The sequence below is a fragment of the Danio rerio genome, chromosome 5, assembly GCF_049306965.1.
Source record: "Danio rerio strain Tuebingen ecotype United States chromosome 5, GRCz12tu, whole genome shotgun sequence".
In the NCBI taxonomy this organism is placed as follows: Eukaryota; Metazoa; Chordata; class Actinopteri; order Cypriniformes; family Danionidae; genus Danio; species Danio rerio.
In genome coordinates this window covers 67,383,575-67,408,333 of record NC_133180.1, presented here as the reverse complement: position 1 = coordinate 67,408,333, position 24,759 = coordinate 67,383,575, and the positions used below count along the sequence as shown (strand labels likewise).

General features: G+C 35.1%; 2 protein-coding genes across 12 annotated transcripts in view; both read right to left on the bottom strand.

The window, feature by feature from the left end:
• Positions 1-4,207, bottom strand: part of bckdk (branched chain ketoacid dehydrogenase kinase) — a 45,721-nt gene extending 41,514 nt beyond the window's left edge. For 4 of the 5 annotated variants that reach the window (XR_012405733.1, XR_012405730.1, XR_012405731.1 and 1 more), the window contains exons 1-2: positions 3,765-4,166; positions 582-650 (exon numbers count right to left, since the gene is read on the bottom strand). Coding sequence is in view for 1 of the 5 variants with exons in the window: in NM_213060.2 (NP_998225.2) it covers positions 582-650; positions 3,765-4,010 (315 nt within the window). In the remaining 4 variants the exon portion in view is untranslated. Of the gene's footprint in view, positions 1-581; positions 651-3,764 lie in introns of all 5 variants that reach the window. The other variant, NM_213060.2, reaches the window with a different exon arrangement.
• The window catches only part of lrwd1 (leucine-rich repeats and WD repeat domain containing 1), a 779,065-nt gene that overhangs the window by 741,843 nt on the left and 12,463 nt on the right, over positions 1-24,759 (bottom strand). For 3 of the 7 annotated variants that reach the window (XM_017356041.3, XM_678221.9, XM_021476013.3), the window contains exons 6-16: positions 24,517-24,609; positions 22,355-22,798; positions 18,545-18,665; positions 16,191-16,297; positions 13,906-14,113; positions 13,747-13,819; positions 12,916-13,056; positions 12,691-12,794; positions 10,500-10,658; positions 10,237-10,346; positions 7,667-8,167 (exon numbers count right to left, since the gene is read on the bottom strand). In XM_017356041.3, the coding sequence (XP_017211530.1) occupies positions 8,018-8,167; positions 10,237-10,346; positions 10,500-10,658; positions 12,691-12,794; positions 12,916-13,056; positions 13,747-13,819; positions 13,906-14,113; positions 16,191-16,297; positions 18,545-18,665; positions 22,355-22,798; positions 24,517-24,609 (1,710 nt within the window). In that variant the 3' untranslated portion in view covers positions 7,667-8,017. Of the gene's footprint in view, positions 1-7,666; positions 8,207-10,213; positions 10,347-10,499; positions 10,659-12,690; positions 12,795-12,915; positions 13,057-13,746; positions 13,820-13,905; positions 14,114-16,190; positions 16,298-18,031; positions 18,666-22,354; positions 22,799-24,516; positions 24,610-24,759 lie in introns of those variants that run through there. The other 4 variants (XR_012405767.1, XR_012405768.1, XM_073949874.1 and 1 more) reach the window with 3 other exon arrangements.

The window sequence follows — 24,759 nt, the reverse complement described above, 5'->3', positions numbered from 1 at the left end:
GCTTTTTAAAAAGTCGCGTACAAATAACTAATAAAAACTGTCGAATTCACTACTGGTGATATTCAAATAAGGTTTCTGAAATATTGAAATAACATGCATTATTTGTCAGTGTTATTGGACATTTTTGCTGTTTTTAACAATTAAGTAAAATTGTTCAAATATAACCATAAACCAATTTAATTTCAATTGTAATTCAAGCACTTTCACGGACCTATGTTTGGTTTTAAGTATCTTCTAGGCCTTGAATTCATGTCTGAAATTTAAGTACTTTAAAGAAGCATGGGAACCCTGATTATAATTAAAACGGGGTGTTTAAGATGACAGTCGTTAAAACACAAAATGATGTTGACGTTACGTTGCAATTAAGAGCAACTAAATTAAAGTAGACCAATATTTCAAATATAAAAAATTACTCATTAAAAAAAAATTAAATAAATAACCCATTTAATATAAAAATATTAATGATTCTACACAGTGAGTTGGTGATCCTCGATGCAAAAATGTTGCAATCTGCCCACAAATGACCGACTCCAGTGTGGGTTAGGATAAATGTAGGACAGTGCTCGAGAGTGTGTAATTACCAAGATATGCTGTCCGTCAGGAGACTTCCCTGCGTATAGCATAGTGGCTGGTGTCAGTCTGACAGAAGGCTGCAAAAAGAACACTGCTGTTAAAAATAGCATATGCTTTAAATATAACTTGATTTAAAAGGGATGAGAGAGACTTTGTGTATTCCATTCATTCAGCAGTCTGTAAATCAAGGTTTCAGTCAACTTCAAACAATGTAAAGACATTTATTTTTATTAAGGCATTCTGTTATTTCTATATTTTATAAACAAGATTTTGCAGTGACAGATTCATAGGTAAAGTTACACTTATTAATAGAACTATTTGTAAGCGAGTGTACTACATAATGGAGAACATAAGTTCAGGAGTAAAGGACAGATCTATATTTAAAACCTTCGATTACAATGTTAATGCCAAGTGAGAACAGTTATTTAGTTTCTTAACACTATGTAACAATATATTTCCACAGAGCCAGATCAGTCTCAATAATAATGCATTTACAAAATATAATTCATACGTGCACAGCACAACTCACACTTAAACAATCAGTTCATAAATGCAAAACAGTTCATAAAATGCACAAATTCAATTCTTAACTTCATAAATGCATAGATGTGTGACAGAAGTCAATTCAAGAACTTGATATATATTTGTGTAAACATTTTAAATGTATTAAGTTAAGATGCATGTGTGTGAGCTTTGTGGAAATAATTATGCTTTTTACTTCTGAATTCATCCATTGTACTTTGAATTTATAAATTGGATTTGCACATTTATTAACTTTGTTGCGAATTTACAAATTGCATTTGCACATTTACGAAATTAATTTCGAATTTACAAATTGGATTTTCACAATTATAAATTGCATTTTGGATTTAAGAATTGAATTTGCACATTTACGAATGGCATTTTAAATTTACGAACTGGATTTTCACAATTATAAATTCAATTCACCTTTATTTGTATAGCATTTTTACAGTGTAGATTGTGTCACAGCAACTTCAAATAGAAGATCATAGTAAATTGAAACAGTGTCAGTTCAGTTTTGAGAGTTTAAGTTCAGTTTAGTTCAAAGTGGTTAATAATCACTACTGAGAGTCCAAACACTGAAGAGCAACCCATCGATGTGCAGCTCTACAGATTCCGAACCATGCAAGCCAGAGGCGACAGCGGCGAGGAAAAAAACTTCACCAATTGGCAAAAATAAAGAGTTAAAAAAACCACAAGAGAAACCAGGCTCATTTGGGCACGTCCATTTCTCCTCTACGAATTATGTTTTGGATTAACAAATTGGACTTGCACAATTACGAATTGCGTTTTGAATTAAGCAATTGGATTTGCACATTTAATTGCTCACTTATGAATTGCTTTTGGATTTACTAATTGGATTTGCACATTTATGAATTGTGTTTCAGATTTACGAATTGGATTTGCACACTTACAAGTTTTGAACTTGAAAATTGGTTTTTGTAAATGTGAATTATGCTGTGCGCGTATGAATTTTAGTTTTGTAAATGTACTGTTATTATTGAGACTGAATAGGCATTCGCTGCGTAAAAAGTTGATAGATAAGTTGGCGGTTCATTCCGTTGTGGCGACCCCGGATTGATAAAGGGACTAAGCCTACAAGAAAACGAATGAATGATCTGACTCCATACATTTCAGATAAGTTAGCATGCTTTCCTAAAAAATAAAAATGAATGACCAAAAATGACAACACCAACACCAGGCTACTTATTATCTATATATTATTTGGATGTGAATAAACGACAATTTTCACCCATCAGGCATTAGATGAATAATTACACTATAATATATCAGTATATATGACCCACAAAACTAAAATAGCTATGCATCAAATACAATGCAAAAGAACACAATGCAATTTTTTGGGTCAACAGACTTAACGTCTCCATAAAAAAACTACTTTTACGACATTTCACATGTCAAGATTTGCAGGGTTAACGTTTCAGTGTGGCTGAGCAAAGAATAAATCTCCAACTGAGTTAACCATTTAACAGTCTTGACTCAATTATGAAAATGTGCTTAATGAACCTATTGGTACAGGAGGAGCAGTGGCAGAGCAATAAGCACACTGGGTTTTGTCGAGTCACTAGTGTAGTCCCAGATGCCCAAAGTAGGTCAGGTTACATAAGGATACCATGCACAACAGAAAAATGACTTAACCTGGCAAGATGGGCAATCAGATGCACATTTTTACCACATGAACATAATTAATAATATATAAGTGTAAAAAGGTTGGAATATTCATGAAGCTTGCTGCCCTTGGCGTGACCTGTACATGAAGACCTCATGGTTGTTTCACTGCTGACACCTAATACTAGATGTTTGTCTGTGTTTATGAAGCTTACTGAGCTTGTGTTTATGAACACTGTGAGAGTCAAGTAAAACTTTCAAACACTGCTCTACAAATGAGTTTATAATCTGCAATTTAGCCAAAATACAAGGTATATGGAGACTTGCTTTTTAAGCTAACATTTAGTTTACAGTTTTAAATGGCTGAGAAAGTAGGTTGATGCATTCATTTTAAAAAGCTCACCCAAAAATTCAAATGTAACGTTAATCCTGGATTGTTTCATACCTTTATGATTTTCCTTTCTCTGTTTAACACAAAAAAGACATTTAGGAGAATGTTGGAAACCTGTAACCCATTGACATCCACAGTGGGAAAAACAAATGCTATGGACGTCAATTATAACAGGGCTTTTAGCATTTTTCAACGTAACGCTAACTTCTATTTGTAATACAAGAAACAGGTTTGTGATAATTGACGGTTGAATAAACGATGAGAGGTTTTTCCGTTTTTTGATTGAACCATCTCTTTAATAATCTTCTCATTTACAACTATTTTGTGTTCTACTTTTTTTGGTTACTGTAACTTAAAGGTGTTTCTGTAATACTGATTATTAGCAGCTAAACTGCTAAAAGGCATTTCTCTGGATCAATGCGGTATACGTTGTAGTGAATATTAACTTACCAATTGTACTAACATACAAACGGAAATTAAACAGTAACTTTAAAGACCAAATAGTGAAAAAGGCCTGTGTGGTTTATTTCTGTTGGTTAGTGTCATCATGAGAAACCGTCTATTTGGGGTGGTTAGTGACTTTTAGACCACCACTGAGAGGCTGAAGAGACTACAGCTGAAGTAAAACCATCTACAAACGGTGACTGACCTTCTCGGCGGATGCGTCGATGGCGGACTGGTTGTAAAAAGACGTAACGGTTTTGGACCGCTCCCGAGCCAGCTCCGAGTAGCTGGACATGGAGGATGTTGACCGAAACCTTCTGCCGACGCCATGAGCCCCGGTCACCGGAGCGGCTGCTTTGGCTGACGGGGACAGAAAGAGCCTGGTCACGCTGATCCTACAGCCGCCGCTGCCCAGCAACTCCATGGCCTGGCCTGTCACGCGTCCGCGCATTTTAACGCTCTGATAACGCAAACAACAAAATCAAAACCTGTCACTTTCCTGTTGTTTAAAAACAACCGTCTACCTCGCCATTCGACAAAGCGAGTTTAATCGTGCACAAAGGCACATCTCGAGCACCATCACATCGCTTGATGATGTGAAAATACCACCCGTCCTGAGTGGTGTTTATCTAAAGACGGTTATGATCAGCCAATCAGCGAACATAGGAGGCGGGGCTTTTGGGTCATCACGACCTCAGCAGCGACGGAAAGCCAATGAGTCACGGCGCAGCAAGGACAATGAGGCAGACTGACAGGAACAGCGACCTACACTTCCCTTTAAAAACACAGTTATTCGCAGACATTTTATTCGGTTCGAAAAGAGAGCAACATTATTCAAAAGAAAATATATTTTATATATATATATAATGCTATATATTGATACATCAGTATGATTAACAACCATTTACAAGTGGTTAACCCTGGGTAAACCGTGCCTAGTAATGTTAACCCCCAAAAAATTAAGTAACATAATATTTCTGCAACTGTTCTTCTTCAGTGGAACATTAAATTAGATTTTTTGTGATCCATAAAACAAATCAGCGACTACCGGTACTTTTTGAGTAAAAAAAAAAGCATACAGACAAAACAAAAGTAATACCCCCATCACTCCTGATTATCCACATCTGGTCTTGTAAAGCAAAAGAATCATCTGTTCAAGACATTATTTACAACTTTATTATCATTATTCCAGAGCCTCAGCAAACAGTCCTGAGTGTGCCCTTACTATTATGACTCAAACTTTACATTTTAAAGATTCAAAAGTAAAACACACATGAAAGTCTGGTTTTGGAACATTTTAATTGTTAAAAAAAGATGTGACATTTTCCTTACATAAAAACGTCCATGTTTCATGTGTCCAATCAAGGTAAATATGGATCATATTTCAAAATGTGGTATTGTGATCATAATGTGATCACATTTTTGCCAAACAAAACGTTCCAAAACCCTCATTTTATGAGTTTGAACATGTAAAGTTCATGTGATGCTTTTGTGGTTTTTCGTACGGGTGCTTATGATAGTAAGGAGGACCAGAGTTTGCAATTATAACATGCAATTTTGTGCTTCTTTTGTAAGGTTGTATATCAAAAAGACAGGTTGTGGGTTTCTGTTGTTGTGCTTGTTTTAGAAAAAAAAAAATTTGTCTCTTTTCTATAGGTTTTCCAATGCATTTACTGAAAATGTCTGCCACAGCTAACAGCAAATTATTACAATATGGGACCCTGGACCAAGAAAAATGTCTCAAGAGTGAATTTCTTTACATTTACATTTGTACAACACCTAGTAATACGTTTTTCATTGATGAATACTTTGTAAGGATTTGACAATATCTGGCTGAGTTGCAGCTATTTGAATATCTGTAATCTGAGGGTTCAAAAATTCTAAACGTTAAGAAATTCGCATTTGAAGTTAGCAAAGCACATTACTAAATGAAAATTAATGTACAATATGTTTACAGTGGGAAATAAAATTTTCTTGGAACATGATCTTTACACAATACTCAAATGATTTCTGGCTTAAAATAAATCTACATTATTTTGACCCATTCAATACATATTTTACAATTACCAAATTTATACCTGTGCAACATAAGTCTATGGTCACATATTATACGTACTGTAGCGCTAATCCCAAACCACCCACCCTTTTCTCTCGCTCCTAAGAGAAAAATGATGTTCAATGTGCAGATGTGTGACACTGTAAATAGATATATTAGGGATGAAATTTATCATAACATACACTCACCCGCCTCTTTATTAGGTTCACCTGTCCAACTACTTGTTAATATAAATTTCTAATCAGCCAACATGGCAGCAACTCAATGCATACAGCTGACTACATCCCGCAGGATAACACACCATCACAGAAAGCACAAATCATCTCAGACTGGTTTCTTGAACATGACAACGAGTTCACTGTACTCAAATAGCCTCCAGCCAACAGATCTCAATCCAATAGAGCACCTTTGGGATGTGGCGAAACAGGAGATTCGATCATGAATGTGTAGCCGACAAATCCGCAGCAACTTCTTGATGCTATCATGTCAATTCACGAGTTCAAACTCAGATACTTGACTGAATAGAAAATGCATATTTGGCGTGCTGTCCGGGGAGAGGGCTTTGAGCTCGGGAAGACACCCTAACTCGTGTAATTCCCCTTATCAGGATGAAGAGATAGGGTCAGAGCACAGTGTCTAGCCCAGCTCCAGAACGCTCCCCCCTCAGATTTAAATAGGTATCTGGTTTAAGTGTGGAGTTGGGGTGGTGGAGGGACGCTGAAGTTGAGAGAAACAGAGGTATTACATGATTGAATATTTATAGGGGTTTGCTCTTGAGCTGAGTGGATAATAGAATGATTGTGTGTGTGTGTGATGAATCAGCCTCGTCAAAGACTGATCGTGGTCCTCCCGAAATTTGTTTATAAAACATCACTATGAACCAAACTCTAAGGAATATTTCCAGTACCTTGTTGAATCTATGCCACAAGGGATTAAGGCAGTCAAAAGGGGGTCTAACCAAATACTAGTAAGGCGTACCTAATAAAGTGGCCAGTGAGGGTATATACTTGTATTGTAGGCCAAATAATTATGACAAAAGTGTGCTGACAGCAACTACATATGGTTCAAATTGATTTGATCAAATCTGTGCTGATATGATTTAGCGTTATGTCTGCTCACAGGTGATCAGGCGTGAGTGGATTGTGCGCACCATTAACTTTATTGCAATTTAATTTTAACTTTTCATTTCTTTTACTTTTCAGACTTAAAGTGGTTTCAGTTTACTAAGTTGCAGAATAGTTTCTAATTTATAATGAGAAATAGTCTTTTGGCTTGATAAACTGTAGACTTGGACTTGGCCGCAGTTGGATATTACTCTTGGTCAAGAACGCAAGCTTACATAATGACATTTGAGCAGGTGCAAACTCACATATGACCTGATGCTGTTTGTTTACAATAAGAAAACACAAACATAGAAAAACATAGAATTGTGAAAACAACTTCAGAAATGGGCTGCAAAGAGGGCAGATCACAACAGAAATGTGTTGGTGAAGTAAATTTTTAAGTTTCTAATTTTAACATTGCGGTTGCTTATTGTTTGCAGGGACGTAGCAGACATTTAAAAGCGGGTGGGGGTGGGAGCAGTATGAGATCAAAAAGTTCACGTTAATATAATTATTAATTACCTGTTTCTAAATTGTTTCTCTCTAAAAGTGAGGGGGACACTTCGCCCCTGATTGTATATTTTTAGTTCTGAGTGTAACTCTTACTAACATGACATAAAATAACATTTCATTAAACATTAATTGCCTACAACTATGTGGACACCTATTTATTGTACATATCACTGTCAATTTCACATTGTCGTTGTATTTGCACTGTATTTTGTACTGTCTGGAGCCAGCACCTAAGCTTTTCGCTCATTATAGCACACGTGCTGCTGATGATGTGACAATAAAAGTGATTTGATTTGATTAATCGTGCAATTTGTCAGACTATTAGGGCTGACAATCTAAAAACAATAAGAAACCATACAATATTCATAACACTCCCTCTTGGTTGTTTTTTTTACACATTTTTAGCTCAGTATGAGGAATCAATGTATGGGTAAATTTAAAAAGAAATATGATGTATGACACCAGTTTATTAGGAAAAAACAGTTTTGAACAATGTCATTTTTAACCGACAATCTTTTTTTTTCTGAATTTGAATTAAAAAAAATACTAAAACAAACAATAAAAACACTTGAAGTAAAGAAATTCCGAGTGATTTTGCTAAATTACATTTGTGACAGTGCAACAGGAATAAATCCACATGATGGCTCAAATTAGTCTTTCTCTGTCTCTTTAAGACAATAAGTCTTTGTAACAGTTGAAGTCTGCGATTTCCCTTTCAAGTCATGTTCTCCTCACAAAACCATGATTACAATTCAAGTCGAGTTGCAAAAACAAACCGCAAAAAACTCAGTGACTCTCTCTTTTCCAAACCACAACCATGTTCTTGTCTGTAAGGGCCACCAAATAATGGAGACCAGGATCCATGGCGGTGCTGTTAATAGACGGCCCCTCTAAAGCACCCTTTCCAGCTCTGATAGGTGACGGCCACTGCAGCACCTGAAAAAAACACCAGCGGGAAAATCAAATCCAGGAGCTCTGCATTCAAACGTCATAATTATTGTCAAAAGGTTTTAAAAAACATTTACTGAGGGATACTTTCCGCATGACAGAAAAAGCCGAAATGACTGCACTGTTAATATACAATCTATATAGAAACCCTGTTTTGAACAATGCCACTTTTTTTTCTTCGGTAACGTCACAGTATGTAAATTTCACCATTAGAGGGCGCATATGCAGAAAAAATGGCATCATTTGATGACCCTGTGAATGAGGGCCCTATCAAACACCTGGGGCAATGTGGCGCAAAGCACGGCGCAATAGTCTTTTGCTAGTTTTAGCTTGGCGCAAGAGTCGTTTTAAGGCGTTGCGCTACGCTGTTTAAATAGCAAATGCATTTGCGCTCATATATGCGCCCATAGGCTATCTGGTCTAAAAAGGAAGGCGTTCTGAGGCGCACTGCTGGCGCGTTGCTATTTTGAGAAACTATAATAGATTTTTCAATAGACCAAAACAAACCCGGTCTAAAGTCGAACGCAGAGTTGCGCCTCGCTTACACACTGCTTAATGCACACAGGAAGATGTAGAGCAATACACAAATATCTTTACATATGAAAAAATTAAATATTAAGGATATATATAGGATATAATAGGAATATATATAGAAATAGTTTTGAAACAAATCTTTGCGCTTAACAAACAAAATTAATTATTTAGCCCTGAGTGTGGAATCATGGATCATAATGGATCTTGCATTAAAGTCTGCAAAGACTGGAAGCTGTGACTGCTTTTCTTTTGTCATATTGTGACGCGGTTCCTAGAGAGACTGAATATTAAATGAGAAAACAGTGGGCGTAGTGTGTTTTTCTACTGCGAGCTGATTGGATGAAGTAAAGACCGTGCCATTGACCAACTAAAAGCTGGTCTAAAGTCCAGCACAGAGCGCGTTTGTTATGCGCCTATGTGGGTCCAAACGCTTACACATTGCTTAATACACACAGGATGTACAGCAATACACAAACAACTTTACATATGAAAAATAATAAAGGATTAAAATGTTACAAAAATTATTATTATCTACATACATTTAACAACCACTACCTCCAAGCCTTCTTTATCTCGAAGGGCTTTTTTTAGTTTATTCATGTCAACTTATGAATATGTATAATGTTAGGGTTTTGGAGATGTCTGCATCACCATATGGGGCATAAGAATAGGACGTGTTATTATTTTTGTTCATTTATTCATTAGCTTAACAAAGGAAATAAATATGTAGGCTAATCCATGTCTTCAGTGGAGTGCATACAACGTTCCTTAATCAAGTAAGTAAAGGAGTAAAGAGAAAGTAAAGAGGCTGAATGGAGGAGGCTCGTTATTTATCATCGCGCTGCAGATGGTCTGTTTAACGGTTTCCTCGCTAGTCAAGCATTCAGTTTTTCCTCTTACAAAGTCCGCCATGTAAATAGCAAATGCGCCATTGCGTGACACAACTGACTCTTAAAGGCATTGTGAGATAAGACTCTGATTGGTTTAATGCACGCTATGCTCAAAACACACCCAGAACTCATTAAGAGAATAAGCACAACCATGTTAGACTATGTGCCAGGGCGCAGAGCATATTTTTCCATCTTTAAAATAGCAAAAGTGGATTCGGACAAGCCCTTAATGCTTTTGCTCCTTGTGCTTTGCACCTAGATTGTTAAAATAGAGTTAAATATTGTTAAAATTTATCTACGTCTGAGAGATTACATTAAAACACTGCACATCTACACTGATATTGTATTCAAACAACAATAAATGTAATCAAATTGAAATGTATATATAAAACATAGTGCACATATAAATATCAATTAAACCATAGACTATTAAACAAACAGAAACAGTTCGACGCAATGATGTCAGTAATATGCAAATTTATGTATGACATCTTCTAGTGACTTTTCAAGCAGAGCTTAGGTACTTTCCATAGAAAATCGGTGGCTACACTGCATCAGGGAAAGTAAATGGTAAGTACATTTGTATTTTTAGGTGAACTGTTGCTTTAACATGTCCTACAACGGTTCACTCACCTCAGTGGCTGAGATTGTTTTTCCACTCTTGAAGTTTTCCATCATGGTGTCTGTAATATGATACATCCATAGTCTGCCTTGCTCATCTCCACATACTACATAACCATAACCTACAAAAAAAAATTGTATTTAGATTTTCTGCATTTTGGAAGTGGGCATTACTGGGCTGACTAAATCTACATAAGATCATTGCCAAGACAGATTCTGCATATTTATAGTGGCACACTATGTAGTACATAAACGACAAAAATAAACATGGATACCTGGACAGGTGCCTAGAGACAGGTATGGGATGTCAGTACTGGACCATTGCAGCTCTGCCAGAATAACAGCCGGCACCTCTTTCTTTCTGCTGTTCCATGATGCCCGTGTGGCACTCCAGCTCCACAGGTAGATTGAGCCCTGCATGTGGCTCTTGGATGCTAACAAAAAATTTAAATATCATAATTAATAAAAACTATCATTAATACATTCAAGGCCACTTTGTTTTTAAATGTGCATTATTTAGGATTGACAGCCCAAATTTAACATATTGGAGTGGGGTTTTTCACGGGGCCGCTCCTCCACTGTAACTGACACGCAGACTGCAAGATTAATGTCACCAACAGGAGCGAGCGTGCCTGAATATCAAGCCTTACACTGTAAGCTGCTCAGCTAACGTTTATGTTTGTAATATTTGTATTATTTGTCAATTAAAAAACACCTCATATGGATTTTTATAACTCTGAATCTGCTTCTCATTTCGGAGGATGCTACTGTCCTCCACAGGTCACATTTTCAGCTGCACAACTGTATAATTGGGTAAACTGGCAATGGGCGGAGTTACACTTGTGTGTTCACTTAGCAGGTTTCTTATATATTTGAAAGCACTATGGTATTTTTATGCTTTAGTAGAGTCAAAAACTTAAATAAAGCACCTTTAAGTGTAAATATCACACAGAATAAGCACAGCCTTATATTAGGTACAATTTAATGGAAACATAAATAATATACAGAAAAACTATTTAAGGACAAGTATTTAGTTCCCCTAAATGTTGTTCTTAGAACTAAAATGGTTCCCAGTTTCTGTTGTGCAAACATATTAAAAATGGGTAGTTGCTGTCAACAGTATCTTCAGAGCCCATCACTTCCTCTTAATTTTACAGATGAAGCCTGGTTTATACTTCTGTGTCAAGTGATCGGCGTAACCCACGGTGCATGCAATGCGCGTAGTCGAGCATTTATACTTCTGTGCGCTGTTTGTGTTGCTCTGCAATAACACTTCTGAAACACTAGTTGGCAGTAGGTGTTTATGGTCCTCTGTGTCGAGTTTCTTCTCGGGTGTTTTGTTTTTTCTGAACACTACCTTAATGTACAAGTGGCTCAAACTAGCTCATTTTGAGGCTGGAATCGACAGACATGCAACAACTTTAAATATAAGGTAAACACAAAACAGTCTCCATCAGGAGCTGCTTCACGGGACTCCACACTTGTAAACACTCGATGCATCGGGCTCACACCTCCACCCACACTTATCAGCGCTACCAATGGCACGTTTCAACTGACTGGTACAGTACGGTATGGTTCGGGACGGTACAGTTCACCTTTATTAGGCTTGCGTTTCCACTACCAAGGGTACCCTCACAATATATATCACAGCAAATCAAAATATCACTATATGTTAGATAGGTAACACTTTATTTTGATGGTTAATTAAAGTATAGACTGTCTGCTTAATATCTGTTAGTACTGCTGCTAAACAGACATTTAACTGACTAAAAGAAACTTTGTAAATTCAAGTCAACTACCACTAAAGCCTGGTTTATACTTCTGCGTCAAGTGACCGACGTAATCCTCGGCGCATGCAACGTGCTTAGCAGTGCATTTATACTTCTGCGCGCTGTCTCTGTTAGTCTGCATTAACACTTCTGAAACCCTAGTTGGCAGTGAGGTGTAAATCTTCCTCTGTGTCGAGTTTCTTTGCTGCTATTCTGCTTTTCCTAAACACTTCCGTGATGTACAAGTGGCTTAAACTCGCTCATTTTGAGCCAGGAACCGGCGGAGGTGCAACAACTTTAACTATGAGGTAAACACAAAACAAAACTTTCCATCCAGAGCTCCTTCACGGGACTCCACACTTGTAAACAATCGCTCCATCAGGCTCGCACCATTCACACGGCTCTCGGTCCCGCCCAGACTCATCAGCGCTACCAAGCCGACCAATCACAGAGCTTGCGATACGCGTCGTTGCGACGTGTAGTTACATTTTTTGAGAGGTGCACGTCAGACGCAGAAGTATAAATCAGCCTTAACTCTAACCCCAACCTAACAGTCTACTTATAATCTAATGAGAATCAGTTGGAATTTAGATGCAATGTAACTTAAATTCAACAAAAGGACCATCAAAATAAAGTGTGACCCGTTAGATATATAGTTCAGTGAAATGCTCCTGCATTTTTTTAAATGTAGGCTTACCCACTACATCATCAGAAAGGAAGCTCAATCCATCAATAGTCCGGTAGTTGTTTTTCTTGTCATTTTTCTTGTAAATTGGAAATACGATCTCAATCTCTTCATTTCTGAAAAACAACAAAAAGCAAAACTGTGAATTTGAATGCAGAAGCTTCTTCTTTAACAACATCTGAAAATTAACCAGCAGAGGAAGCGATGATCAGATGTGAAGTGATGAAGAACTCGGACCTCTTCAGTGTGTTTTTACTGAGCTGGACGTCAAAGCAATACAGGCCTTCATCACAGCCTGAAAGCAGATGTGTGTCTGGGGACGAGGGGAGCAGAGCGAGATGAAGAGGAGTGGAGCTCGTCTCCAGTGTTAGCAGCTTACTGTGAATCACAAATAAAATGCAACAGGAGATTTTACCAGATGTTGATGGCAACCATAAAAGTGCGGGTTACTTGAGCATTTACAGTGGGGGAAAGTATTAAACACGTCATATTTTTCACAGACCTCAACAGTGAACAAATCTTGATGATTCTGTGGGTTTCGTTTATCAAATCTGATATTTATTTTTTATTTCCTATTGGATTTAATCAAGTGATTGGCTGGGCCATTTTACAGCTTTGTCTTCTTTCCCTGAAACCATGAGAGAATTTCATTGGCTGTGTTTTGGATCATTGTCTTGCTGAAACGTCCACTCCGGTTTCATCTTCATCATCCTTCTAATGTAGATGTTGGACTGAAGCAGCTGATATTCATTTACAATGAGGAAGGGTTACAGGGTTGCTGAAGAACTACTGAGAGATTTCAGCTGCTGTCTGGGCTTTCACTGCCTTTCTACACCTTCCTTTCTTCATGTGTTCAATACTTTTTCCCTGAGTCATTTCATTTTAATACACTTAACTTCATTTGTAAGCTAATTAATATTATTTTCTTTGCATTTATGGATTTCTTTGGTTGCTATCAACATCTGGCAAAAATTTCAAGTCAACGGCACCTATATGTTTTCTGAGAAAAATGGTGACGTGTTGAATACTTATTTCTCCCACTGTTTACTGAAAATTCAATAATAATACCTGATTTTAAAGTTGTAATCCTGATCCAGTCCACCAATGTCCCACAAAAAGATCTTTTTATCATACGTCCCAGCTACAAATAGAAATAAAGTGACTTTTAGTTGTCTATATAGCTTAAATGTACCATCTTTCAGTCTATGTAAAATCTGTTTCACTCACTGAAGAGAAAGGTGGGTTTGCGTGGATTGAAGCGCATTATGGAAATGGCACGTCGACTGACGCGAAACTCTCCAAATGCCAGGTTGACTCGGGGATGGATGAGCTTCACACAACCTCTCTTTCCTCCAGCAGCCAGGATATTGCAGGGACGGGCAGAGCCACCTGTTCTGGACATCAGCACAGTGGACCAGGCTAAAGAGAAAAAATCCTGCAAGACAACAGCAGACACAAACCTAAATTTACAGGTACTGGATGACAGTCGGGCACTCACAACAAGAAGGTCGCTGGTTTGAGTCCCGACTGAGCCAGTTGACATTCCTGTGTGGAGTTTGCATGTTCTCCTCTTGTTCGCTAGAGATACTAGAGAGCATTTGATAGGTCAAGATTTGATGAAAAACTGAAACTGAAGTTTTAGGTGACGTGAAAAAAAAAACATTGATCCATTTGGGTAGAAGTGACAAACTGCAAGCTTTAGATGTTTATGTCAGTTTAAGATCTTCTAAATGAGAATGTTGTCACTGTTTTGGATTACACTAACGTATAGATATCCTTCAAACTAATATACTGATACTGTAACGATCAGACACTAGACAACGGATGTGCGGATCCACATGCAGTTTATTACAGGAAAGTTGTGCAGGCAATCAGAACAAATAGGAAAAAAGGTCATATCCACCAGAAGACAAGACAAGGGGGAAATACTTTGTAATGTTAACAGAAATACAGAAACAAGACTCAGCAAAGAGTGTGTAAAACTAGGGTGTATAAATAGTCTATGCACTCAAAATATTTTTTTTTTGCTCGCACAAACTACTTATTTAAATAAGCTGAAACAACACAATTCTTGAAATTTTCATTGGGACAACTTAATTTTTTTATGTTCAATCCACATAAATGTTAAAAGTGTTAAGTTAACCTAATCAATTTGTGTTGGGACAACATGAATGATTTGTGTGGAACCCTGCATTTTTTTACAGTGTGTAACCATTAAGAATGTGTGTGTGTAATCAGAGGGAATAAGGAACTGGTGTGCATGAGGTGCATGATGTTATTTGTAGTCAGGTTTAGTGACAGATCTGTAGTTCTCCAGCTTTCTGCAAGCATTAGATCGCTGGTGACTGTGACAGATACTAATTTCACTGGACCTTCAAGGATATTAATAGACTTTAAAATGACCTTTGCTTCTTCTTCAAACTATTTATTAAAATTAGTTGAAACAACACAATTGTTATTGTTTTTTTTTAGGACAACTTAATTGTTTTATGTTAAAACCACTTACATTTGTACAAATTACTAAGTTTAATTAATCGATTGGTGTTGGGACAACATGAAGGAATTGTGTTGAACCCAGCATTTTTTACAGTGTAAGCTGGTGTGCTCCAAAACAGTGGCACAATTTGCAGTAAACATTCAAAGCTTGTAGTTTGTCACTTCCACCTAAATAGTTTAATGATTTTTTTACGTCACCTTATTTTAGTTCTCAACAAATCTTCAGACCATGGTATCAGAGCCATGCCCCACCCCCTTCAAAACACTACCTATTTGCTTTCTCATTTATTTAAATGTAATAATAATTGTAAAAAACACAACTGCAGTAATTCACATGCAGTAGTGTAGGAGTTATTTTCGGAAAAATGAGTCACTAAATTTAAAACCCTGCTTTATAACATTACAGTTTCATAATACTATATAAAACTATATAATGCAATGCATTTACAGTTAAACTCTTTTATTTACTCACAATGTATACTGTATGTTTTCCCGTGAGCAAATTGTCTGCATATTCATTCATTCATTCATTCATTTTCCTTTGACTAAGTCCTTTACTTATCAGTGGTCATCACAGCAGAATGTTCTGCAACTATTCCAGCATTTGTTTTACACAGTGGATGCCTTTCCAGCCCCAACACAGTACCGGAAAACACCCATACAATCTCATTCACACACACACTCATACACTATGTCCAATTTAGCCTACCCAATTCACCTATAGCGCATGTCTTTAAACTGTGGGGGGAACCAGAGCACTCGGAGAAAACCCACTCAAACAGAACAAGCAAACTCCACACAGAAACGCCAACTGGCCCAGCCGAAACTGGAACCAGCAACTTACTTGCTGTGAGGCCACAGTGCTAACCACTGAGCCACCACGCCACACTGTCTGCATGTCTTGGACTAATAATCGACAGCTAACCTTTCATTTAAAACTGTAGGTTAAAAGAGCTGATTACAATTCTAAATGTTGATTTGGTAAGATCAGTACTGCAAAGAACTTCTGCACTCACCTCACCAGGAACCTTGTATTTCTTCAGCACCAGTCCTGACTCACAGTTGATCACACACAAAGTTTCTCCTCCACATGTGGCAATTGTCTGAGAGCCACCACTGATATCTAACAGATTAGAGGTAAAAGCAGACATTAGAGGAGTGCAATATGACAATATATACAGCTGAAGTCAAAATGATTAGCCCTCCTATAAATTTTGTTTCTCTTTCAAATATTTCCCAAATGATGTTTAACAGAGTATTTCCTATAAAAGGTTTTCTTCTGATTTCGTCTTATTTGTTTTATTTCGGCAAGAAAAAAAACAGGTTTTAAATTTTTTTAAAACCATTTTAAGGTCAATATTATTAGCCCCTTTAAGCTATATTTGTTTTCAATTGTCTACAGAACAAATCATCGTTTTACAATGACTTGCCTAATTACCCTAGTTTAGCCTTTAAATGTCACTTTAAGCTGCATAGAAGTGTCTTGAAAAATATCTAGTAAAATATTATTTACTGTCATCATGGCAAAGATAAAATAAATCAGTTATTAGAAATGAGTTATTAAAACTATTATGTCTAGAAATGTGTTGAAAATATCTGGTTTCTGTTCAACAGAAATTGGGGAAATACACAGAAGGGCTATTCAGGAGGGCAAATAATTTTGGAGGGCTAATAACTCTGATTTCAACTGTATATAATGTATGGACGGAAAAAAAGATTCATATTATGCCTTATCATTTAAGTTTCATATTGTGCTGTGACAAAAAAACATTTATTATGGTAATACTGTTTCATCATTTGGATGAGAACAATCTTACACACCACCTCATGGATAAACATTTCATTTTACTTTGCATTTAGTATAGCTTTTTGTAATTTATATAGCAATATTTTGTGCCTGTAATCGTCAAGGTTTTTATAGTTTTGTATTTAAAAACATTTTTTCATACTAATTTTAAATTTGATTTTAAAAGCGAAGTTTAGTGTTTGAACAGTATACATTAACCCTTGTGTAAAACTCTCAGTGATAAAAAAATTGAATACTACAATTAACAAATTGAACTTAATTAAAAAATAATTGTTTAAACAGACACTGAATCCAAAACCACACAAATGTTATTATGAAGGATTATGATTAGGATTTGAAGGATTCAGACAAACTTCTTCATATTACAGATATTAAATTATGTCCTTAAAAATGCCTAGTTTAAATGTTTTAGGCAAATGACTCAAAGAAAACTTTATTAAAAGAATGTTTTTGTTTATAATGTTATGTTTGACTCGAGTGCTTGTTTGTAAAAGCACCACCTACTGGTATTTCTTTGAAATCGCAGGCCACACTGTCCACCACATAATGAGTGCTTATTAATTAATTCATTTGTAGCTGATGTCCTTCCAGCTGCAACCCATCACTGGGAAAACGTATTAAATCAGAAAACGATTTTTTATTTTTTTGCTAATAATTATTTTATTAAAGTGAGACTTTAAGTGATTGTTGGCTTGTTTCATTTAGTTTCAGTTTTTATTTTAATTTCACTTATGAAAATTCATTTTTGATCAATAAAATCTGATTAATTTACTTAAATAACCTTGGTGAATATTTGTTTTTGAAAAGTCTTTTATATGTCATCAATTTTTATGTAAGATTTGTCTACATTATAAGTTCTAAATGAAGTGAGAAAAATAATCATGCATGAATGACATGAATTTTGTGTATGTACTGTTCTTTAAAAAAATAAAAATAAATAAAATAAATAAAACAGTCAGAATTATAAGCCCCTCTTTTGATTTTTTTTTTCTTTTTTTAAATATTACCCAAATGATGTTTAACAGAGCAAGGAAATTTTTACAGCATGGCCGATAATATTTTTTCTTCTGAAGAAAGTCTTATTTGTTTTATTTTGGTATGAATTACTTGCCAAATTACCCTAACTTCCCTAATTAACCTAGTTAACCTGTAAATGTCACTTTAAGCTGTATAGAAGTGTCTTGAAAATATCTAGTCAAATATTATTTACTGTCATCATGGCAAAAATAAAATAAATCAGTTATTAGAAATGAGTTTTTATTAAAAATATTAAAACTATTATGTCTAAAAATGTGTTGAAAACAATCTTCTTTCCGTTAAACCGAAGTTGAGATAACAAATATACAAGGGGGGCTAATAATTTTGACTTCTGACAACTGTATATATGAACAATTAACTGATTAAATTTACAGAAAAGGTACTAAATCCTAATATATATTATTATCTGGATATGAAATTTCTTATATAATGATATGAGACTTTTGTCATAGCAGACATATAAGATCAAAAATGCAGGCGTCCTGCTGAGCTAATTTTATGAACAGATCCCTTGATAGTGCTCACCGATACTGTCGTCCTGCTGGGGCTCAAAAGCACAGGCCCAAAGCTGAGTGCTGAAGTCGTCTGGATCGTTCTGTCGACTGTGACACTGCAGGACATGAAGAGGTGTCAGACTCACCGGCTCCTGTAACAGCAGGAGAGAAACAAATGTGCCAATGACTGCAGGTAAACTAAATACAAATGCAAAAACAGCAATTCACAACTTTAAGAGCGATTCTGTGACGATTCACATGCAAATGTAGTAATGTGGCACAATGGAGAAGTTGTGTAGACAATCCCTGTGGTCAGAATGGTTATTGAAGGTGAAAAGGTTTTGTTTTTATAGGTGGGCCAACAACTTTACAAGATAACTAAAGGGGGGGGAAATGCAGCAATTGTTTAAAATTCAGTATTAATATTTTTGTTCATTCAATCAAATTTTACATCTATTAGTCTTAGTTTTTGTTTAATAAAACAACATTGCTCATTAATCAAGATTAAGATCAAGATTATGCTTATTTTAAACAAAATAAAATATGATCATGCCTTGATTTTTAATTGTTACATTAGGACAGTAAGGTCTGACTTTGCTGAGACAAAAGTCTCGTCACTTAACAGAAATAATGTACAGTATAGAATATATAAAGTCATGCTGCAGTGGAAAAAAAATGAATATTGTGTATGACTCCCATGAGCTTGGAGGACTGCATCCATACATCTCTGCAATGACTCAAATGACTTAATAAAATCATCTGGAATGGCAAAGAAAGCGTTCTTGCAGGACTCTCAGAGTACATCAATATTCTTTGTATTCATCTTCAACGTCTCCTCCATCTTACTCCAGACATGCTCAATAATGTTCATGTCTGGTGAGTGGGTTGGCCAGTCCTGGAACATCTTGACCTTCTTTGCTTTCAGGAACTTTGATGTGGAGGCTGAAGTACGAGAAGGAGCGCTATCCTGCTGAAGAATTTGCCCTCTCCTGTGGTTTGTAATGTAATGGGCAGCACAAATGTCTTGAAACCTCAGGCTGTTGATGTTGCCATCCACTCTGCAGATCTCTCGCACATCCCCCATACTGAATTTTACCCCAAACCATGATTTTTCCTTCGCCAAAAATGCCTAGTTTCTATAAGAATCTTGGGTCCATGCGGGTTCCAATAGGTCTTCTGTTGTTTTTGTGATGATTGGGATGCAGTTCAACAGATGATTCATTGGAGAAATCTACCTTCTGCCACTTTTCCTAATGATCAACTAGAAGTCACGTTATTATGTGTTGCTTTTACAACTGGGATTGACGACAAGACTTTTGTCGGGTAGTATATATATATATATATATATATATATATATATATATATATATATATATATATATATATAGTTGAAATCAGAAATATTAGCCATCCTTTCAATTTTTTTCTCTTTTTTAAATATTTCCTAAATCATGTTTAACTGAGAAATTTTCACAGTATTTCTGATAATATTTTGTCTTCTGAAGAAAGTCTTATTTGTTTCATTTTGGCTAGGATAAAAGCATTTTTTAATTTCTTAAACACCATTTTAAGGTCCAAATTATTAGCCCTTTTAGGCATTTTTATTTTCGATAGTCAACAGAATAAACCATCGTTATACAATAGCTTGCCTAATTACCCTAACCTTCCTCGTTAACCTAATTAACCTAGTTTAGCCTTTAAATGTCACTTTAAGCTGTATAGAAGTGTCTTGAAAAATATCTAGTCAAATATTATTTACTGTCATCATGGCAAAGATAAAATAAATCAGTTATTAGAGATGAGTTATTAAAACTATTATGTTTAGAAATGTGTTGAAGAAATGTGCTCTCTGTTAAACAGAAAACGAGGAAAAAAATAAATAGGGGGGCTAAAAATTCTGAATTCAAATGTATGTATATATATATATATATATATATATATATATATATATATATATATATATATATATATATATATATATATATATATATATATATAAATGAGAATTTACTGAAAAGGTATTTTATCGCAAAATTCAAGACTTTTGGTAATAGCAGGCATACAACTTTTAACAATAATTATCTTTCCAAAGCAGCTTCACAACAGGTGCACATAATTACATTACAGTCAAAATCAGAAGGTGAAATGGTCTTTGGGTTTATAGGTGGGACAAAGACTGGCCAAGATTACTAAAATGAGAAAAATGCAGTTAAATCGTTAATTCATATTTTTGTTCTCATATATATGTTCATCCATCTTGCAACTGGTTTTGAGAAACATTAATATATTTTAAGATTTTTTTAAAAATATAATTATATATAAATATTTAATATACAGTTTTAAATGGATGTCTAACTTGAGTTAAAATAAAAACATAAAAAACTAAATGCTATATAATATAATATATCTTTAATATCTTTAAGTTTTGAAGGTATCTTGCAAATAAAATTAGTGATGTTACTGATATCAATATGTCATAATTAGTCATAATGCATGAGTATCAGTACGATATGGCTGTATATTAGCACTGCTGTTATATGGTCATAGGTAGGGCCAGATGGAATCTGTTTACATTTTTTTCTATTTCTGTGCAGAATTTTGTAAAAAAAATCTGCGGATTTGTGCGGAATGATTTTAGGAATATCATAACTAAAACCTAATATATGAAATAAAAAGTACGACATTTTTAACTTTTATTTAATGTTTACAATGCAAATCCAAATAGATCCACTTATTTGGTAAACAAAGCAAGCCTCTCATATAATATCTCTACTAAAAGATGGAAAACATGACTTTACAAACTGCATTGTAAATAAATTAGATGAACATTTAATATTAGTCAATAATATTACTGAAATGTATTTAGAAAACTAAATAAATATAAATTTACACACATTTACATAAGTAAATAAACAGAATCAGTGATGGGCTAAAAATCTGCGGACTTCTGTGTGCGCAGATTCCGTGTGGGCCTAGTCATAGGTAATAACAGCCGTGCTTGTATAAAGCCATACTGTACTGCTGCGAGTGTGACATTACATTTACACTCCAGTTCAATGCGATTTTTGACTCTTTCAAGTCAAACAATTTAAATTGTTAAATATTTTGAGAGACCAATGGACATTACTGACTTTATCCACTTGAAAATACATTGGTGAATTGTTTTGAACACGTTCATTATTTTGGCTTGATCATCGTCTCAAGATCTGAACTATTTTATGTCCCCAAAAATATTCAAATGAACTAAAATGAAGCATGAATTTGTGATACGACATTTATACAACAGTTCAGTGAGATTTCCACCACATTTTGAGTAAAAAAAAATTTGATATTTTGAGGGACCAGTAGACGTTACTGACTTTATATACTTAAAAAAAACATTGTTAAATTACTTAATTGTTTTGAACAAGTTTATTCTTTTTTTGCTATATCATTATCCAGATCTAAACGTTATTTTATATCCCTAGAAATATTCAAATGAACGAAAATGAAGCATAATTTTGTAATATTGCATTTATACAACAGTTCAATGGGATTTCCCACACATTTTGAGTTAAAAAAAATTATTATGTGATATTTTGAAAGACTAATGGACCTTACTGACTTTATCTACTTGAAAAAACATTGTTAAATTACTTAATTGTTTTGAACAAGTCTATTCTTTTTTTGCTTGATCATCATCTCAAGATCTGAACTTTATTTAATGTCCCTAAACAATTTAAATTAAGCATACATTTATTTTTATCTTTAAAGAGTAAACAGAAGTCAGTGTATGCATTTCTGCACTGTATGCTAATTAAATGACACACACAAAAAATGAAGCACTATTTCTTTATCTCACCTGAGGAACTTGAAGTTTGGCTTTGGTAGTTTTCCGAGGTGTGCTTTTCTCCATTTTGGCGGTGCTCTGTTTGCTCTGTTTTCTTGGGCTCTCACATTTAGCCTGTTTTGATGTGGGTGTAGACATTCCTGGCTTTCTTGGGCTTTCTGTTTGGCTAGCAGCTTTCTGAGTAACATTTTCCAAGCGACTTGACTTTCTAGGACTGCTCTCCGGAGTCTCTGCACTGGTCAGTCTGGCGTGCTTTCTGGGGCTGGACACTACAGGCTGAGTTTTCTGTGGAGTGTTCAACACGCGAGCTGATTTTCGTGGACTAGCCTCAACCGGAGCTGCACTCACCAGGCGACTTGACTTTCGTGGACTGGCCTCTGCAACCACATCAGTGTTGTTTCTGGTTCGTTTTTGAGGACTTGTGATACTGTTGCCACCAACATCACAGGCCTTTGTCTGTGTTGTGTTAAAAAACAATTATCGATGAGTTATTTCATTTCCGCGCAATTTGCACAAAATACATATGTTTTCGGTTCACTAAACACAAAATTAAACTAATTGTTTGCAGAACATAATGGATGACCTCATAATGGTTTCCATCTTAACATGAAGCAAATCTTTTCAAAATTCACAAAAAAACTAAACTCAATTGAGAATTAGCTGCGTTAATATCAATTTTTTTTCAGAGTGGCTGACTGTAGTATTGGTAACCTGGCAACCAACAGTAAACAAGGCAAGCATAAAGCAGACAGTTGAGTTAATTTCAGCAAATGCATTTCGCGTTATTCACATGAACCCCTTTCACACAAATCCAAAACTCAAGTGCTCCTAACTCTTTTTTATGAAATAAAGGAGTTTTATTCAAAATTTCGCATTTCCACTACTTGTTTCTTATGAAATAATTATCCACAATAAACTATTTAGCAAGGGAAAGGTTTTTAATCATTCTAAAATGTCTACTTTTAGATCTAGATTCTTGCTGTGAAACCTTTAATCGGGTAAAACAACTATATGGTTAACAACTATACTACAGCTATATTGTTAGTCATTATTAAAGATGATTGCTTACTGTGCTGAAGCAATTTAGATTTTCTTGATTGCCTATACACAAGTTTTATATTTTATTGTAATGTATTGTATCTTTTTCTCAGACATAAAACTAAAACGACAGACCTTTCAGTAGCACCTTAAGAATTTTTTGGTAGGTATAGAGTAATAACTAATGTATAGAGTAAACTAACTAACGAACGAACAAACAAACGAATGAACTAACAAACGAACAAACTAACTAATGAACAAACTAATTAACAAACTAACTAATCAATGAACTAACAGACTAACTAAAGAACGAACAAACTAACTTACGAACGAAGGAAGGAACGAACAAACAAACAAACGAATGAACTAGCTAATTACCAAACTAAATAACTAACAAACGGAATAACAAACTAACTAACTAATGAACGAACGAACTAATGAACTAACTAACAAACTAACTAACTAATGAACTAACTAACGAACGAACTAACAAACTAACTAACTAAAGAACTAACTAACAAACTAATGAACGAACGAATGAACTAACAAACTAACAAACAAAGTAATGAACTAACTAACGAACGAACAAACTAACTCACTAGCAAACTAACCAACTAACTCACTAGCAAACTAACCAACTAACTTACTAATGAACAAACTAACGAACGAACTAACAAACTAACTAACTAAAGAACTAACTAACTTATGAACTAACTAACTAACTAACTAACTAACTAACTAACTAACTAATAATTGAACTAACTAACAAACAAACAAACTTACTAACTAATGAACTAACTATCAAACTAACTAAAGAACTAACTTATGAACTAACAAACTAACTACTAATCCATCCATGCATTCAGCCATCCATCTATCTATTTTTATCTCTGTCTGTATATAGAACATCAATGTATTCAACCACCTACCTGTCTTTTGTCTTTTGTCTAGACAGATATAAGCCTCATATTCTTATACTAGAATTACTCTAATTATTCTATTATTATAGTATAATAACCATTAAATTAGAACAACTAAAATTCATTTTCAAACGTAAATTAGATTTTATTATTTTTTAAATAATTTGAGGATTTACAATGTTAACATTGAAAAAAATGGTATTCGTATGGCTTTACCTTATTCTCCTTTGTTGGAGTTGTGTCTGCAACCCGTTCTTCCTCCTCACTACTGGTCAGTGACTTCAAATACTCCTTTGCAATCTTTTCAACCTGAATAAGCAGAAACAGGATGAGTTGAAAAGTTAAAATCTGCTGAAACCACAACAGTTTAGATGCTCTAAAACAATATATCTCAACCACTTTCCTGGAGGACCACCAGCTCTGCACATTCTTCTTGCCTCCTTAATTAAACACACCTGA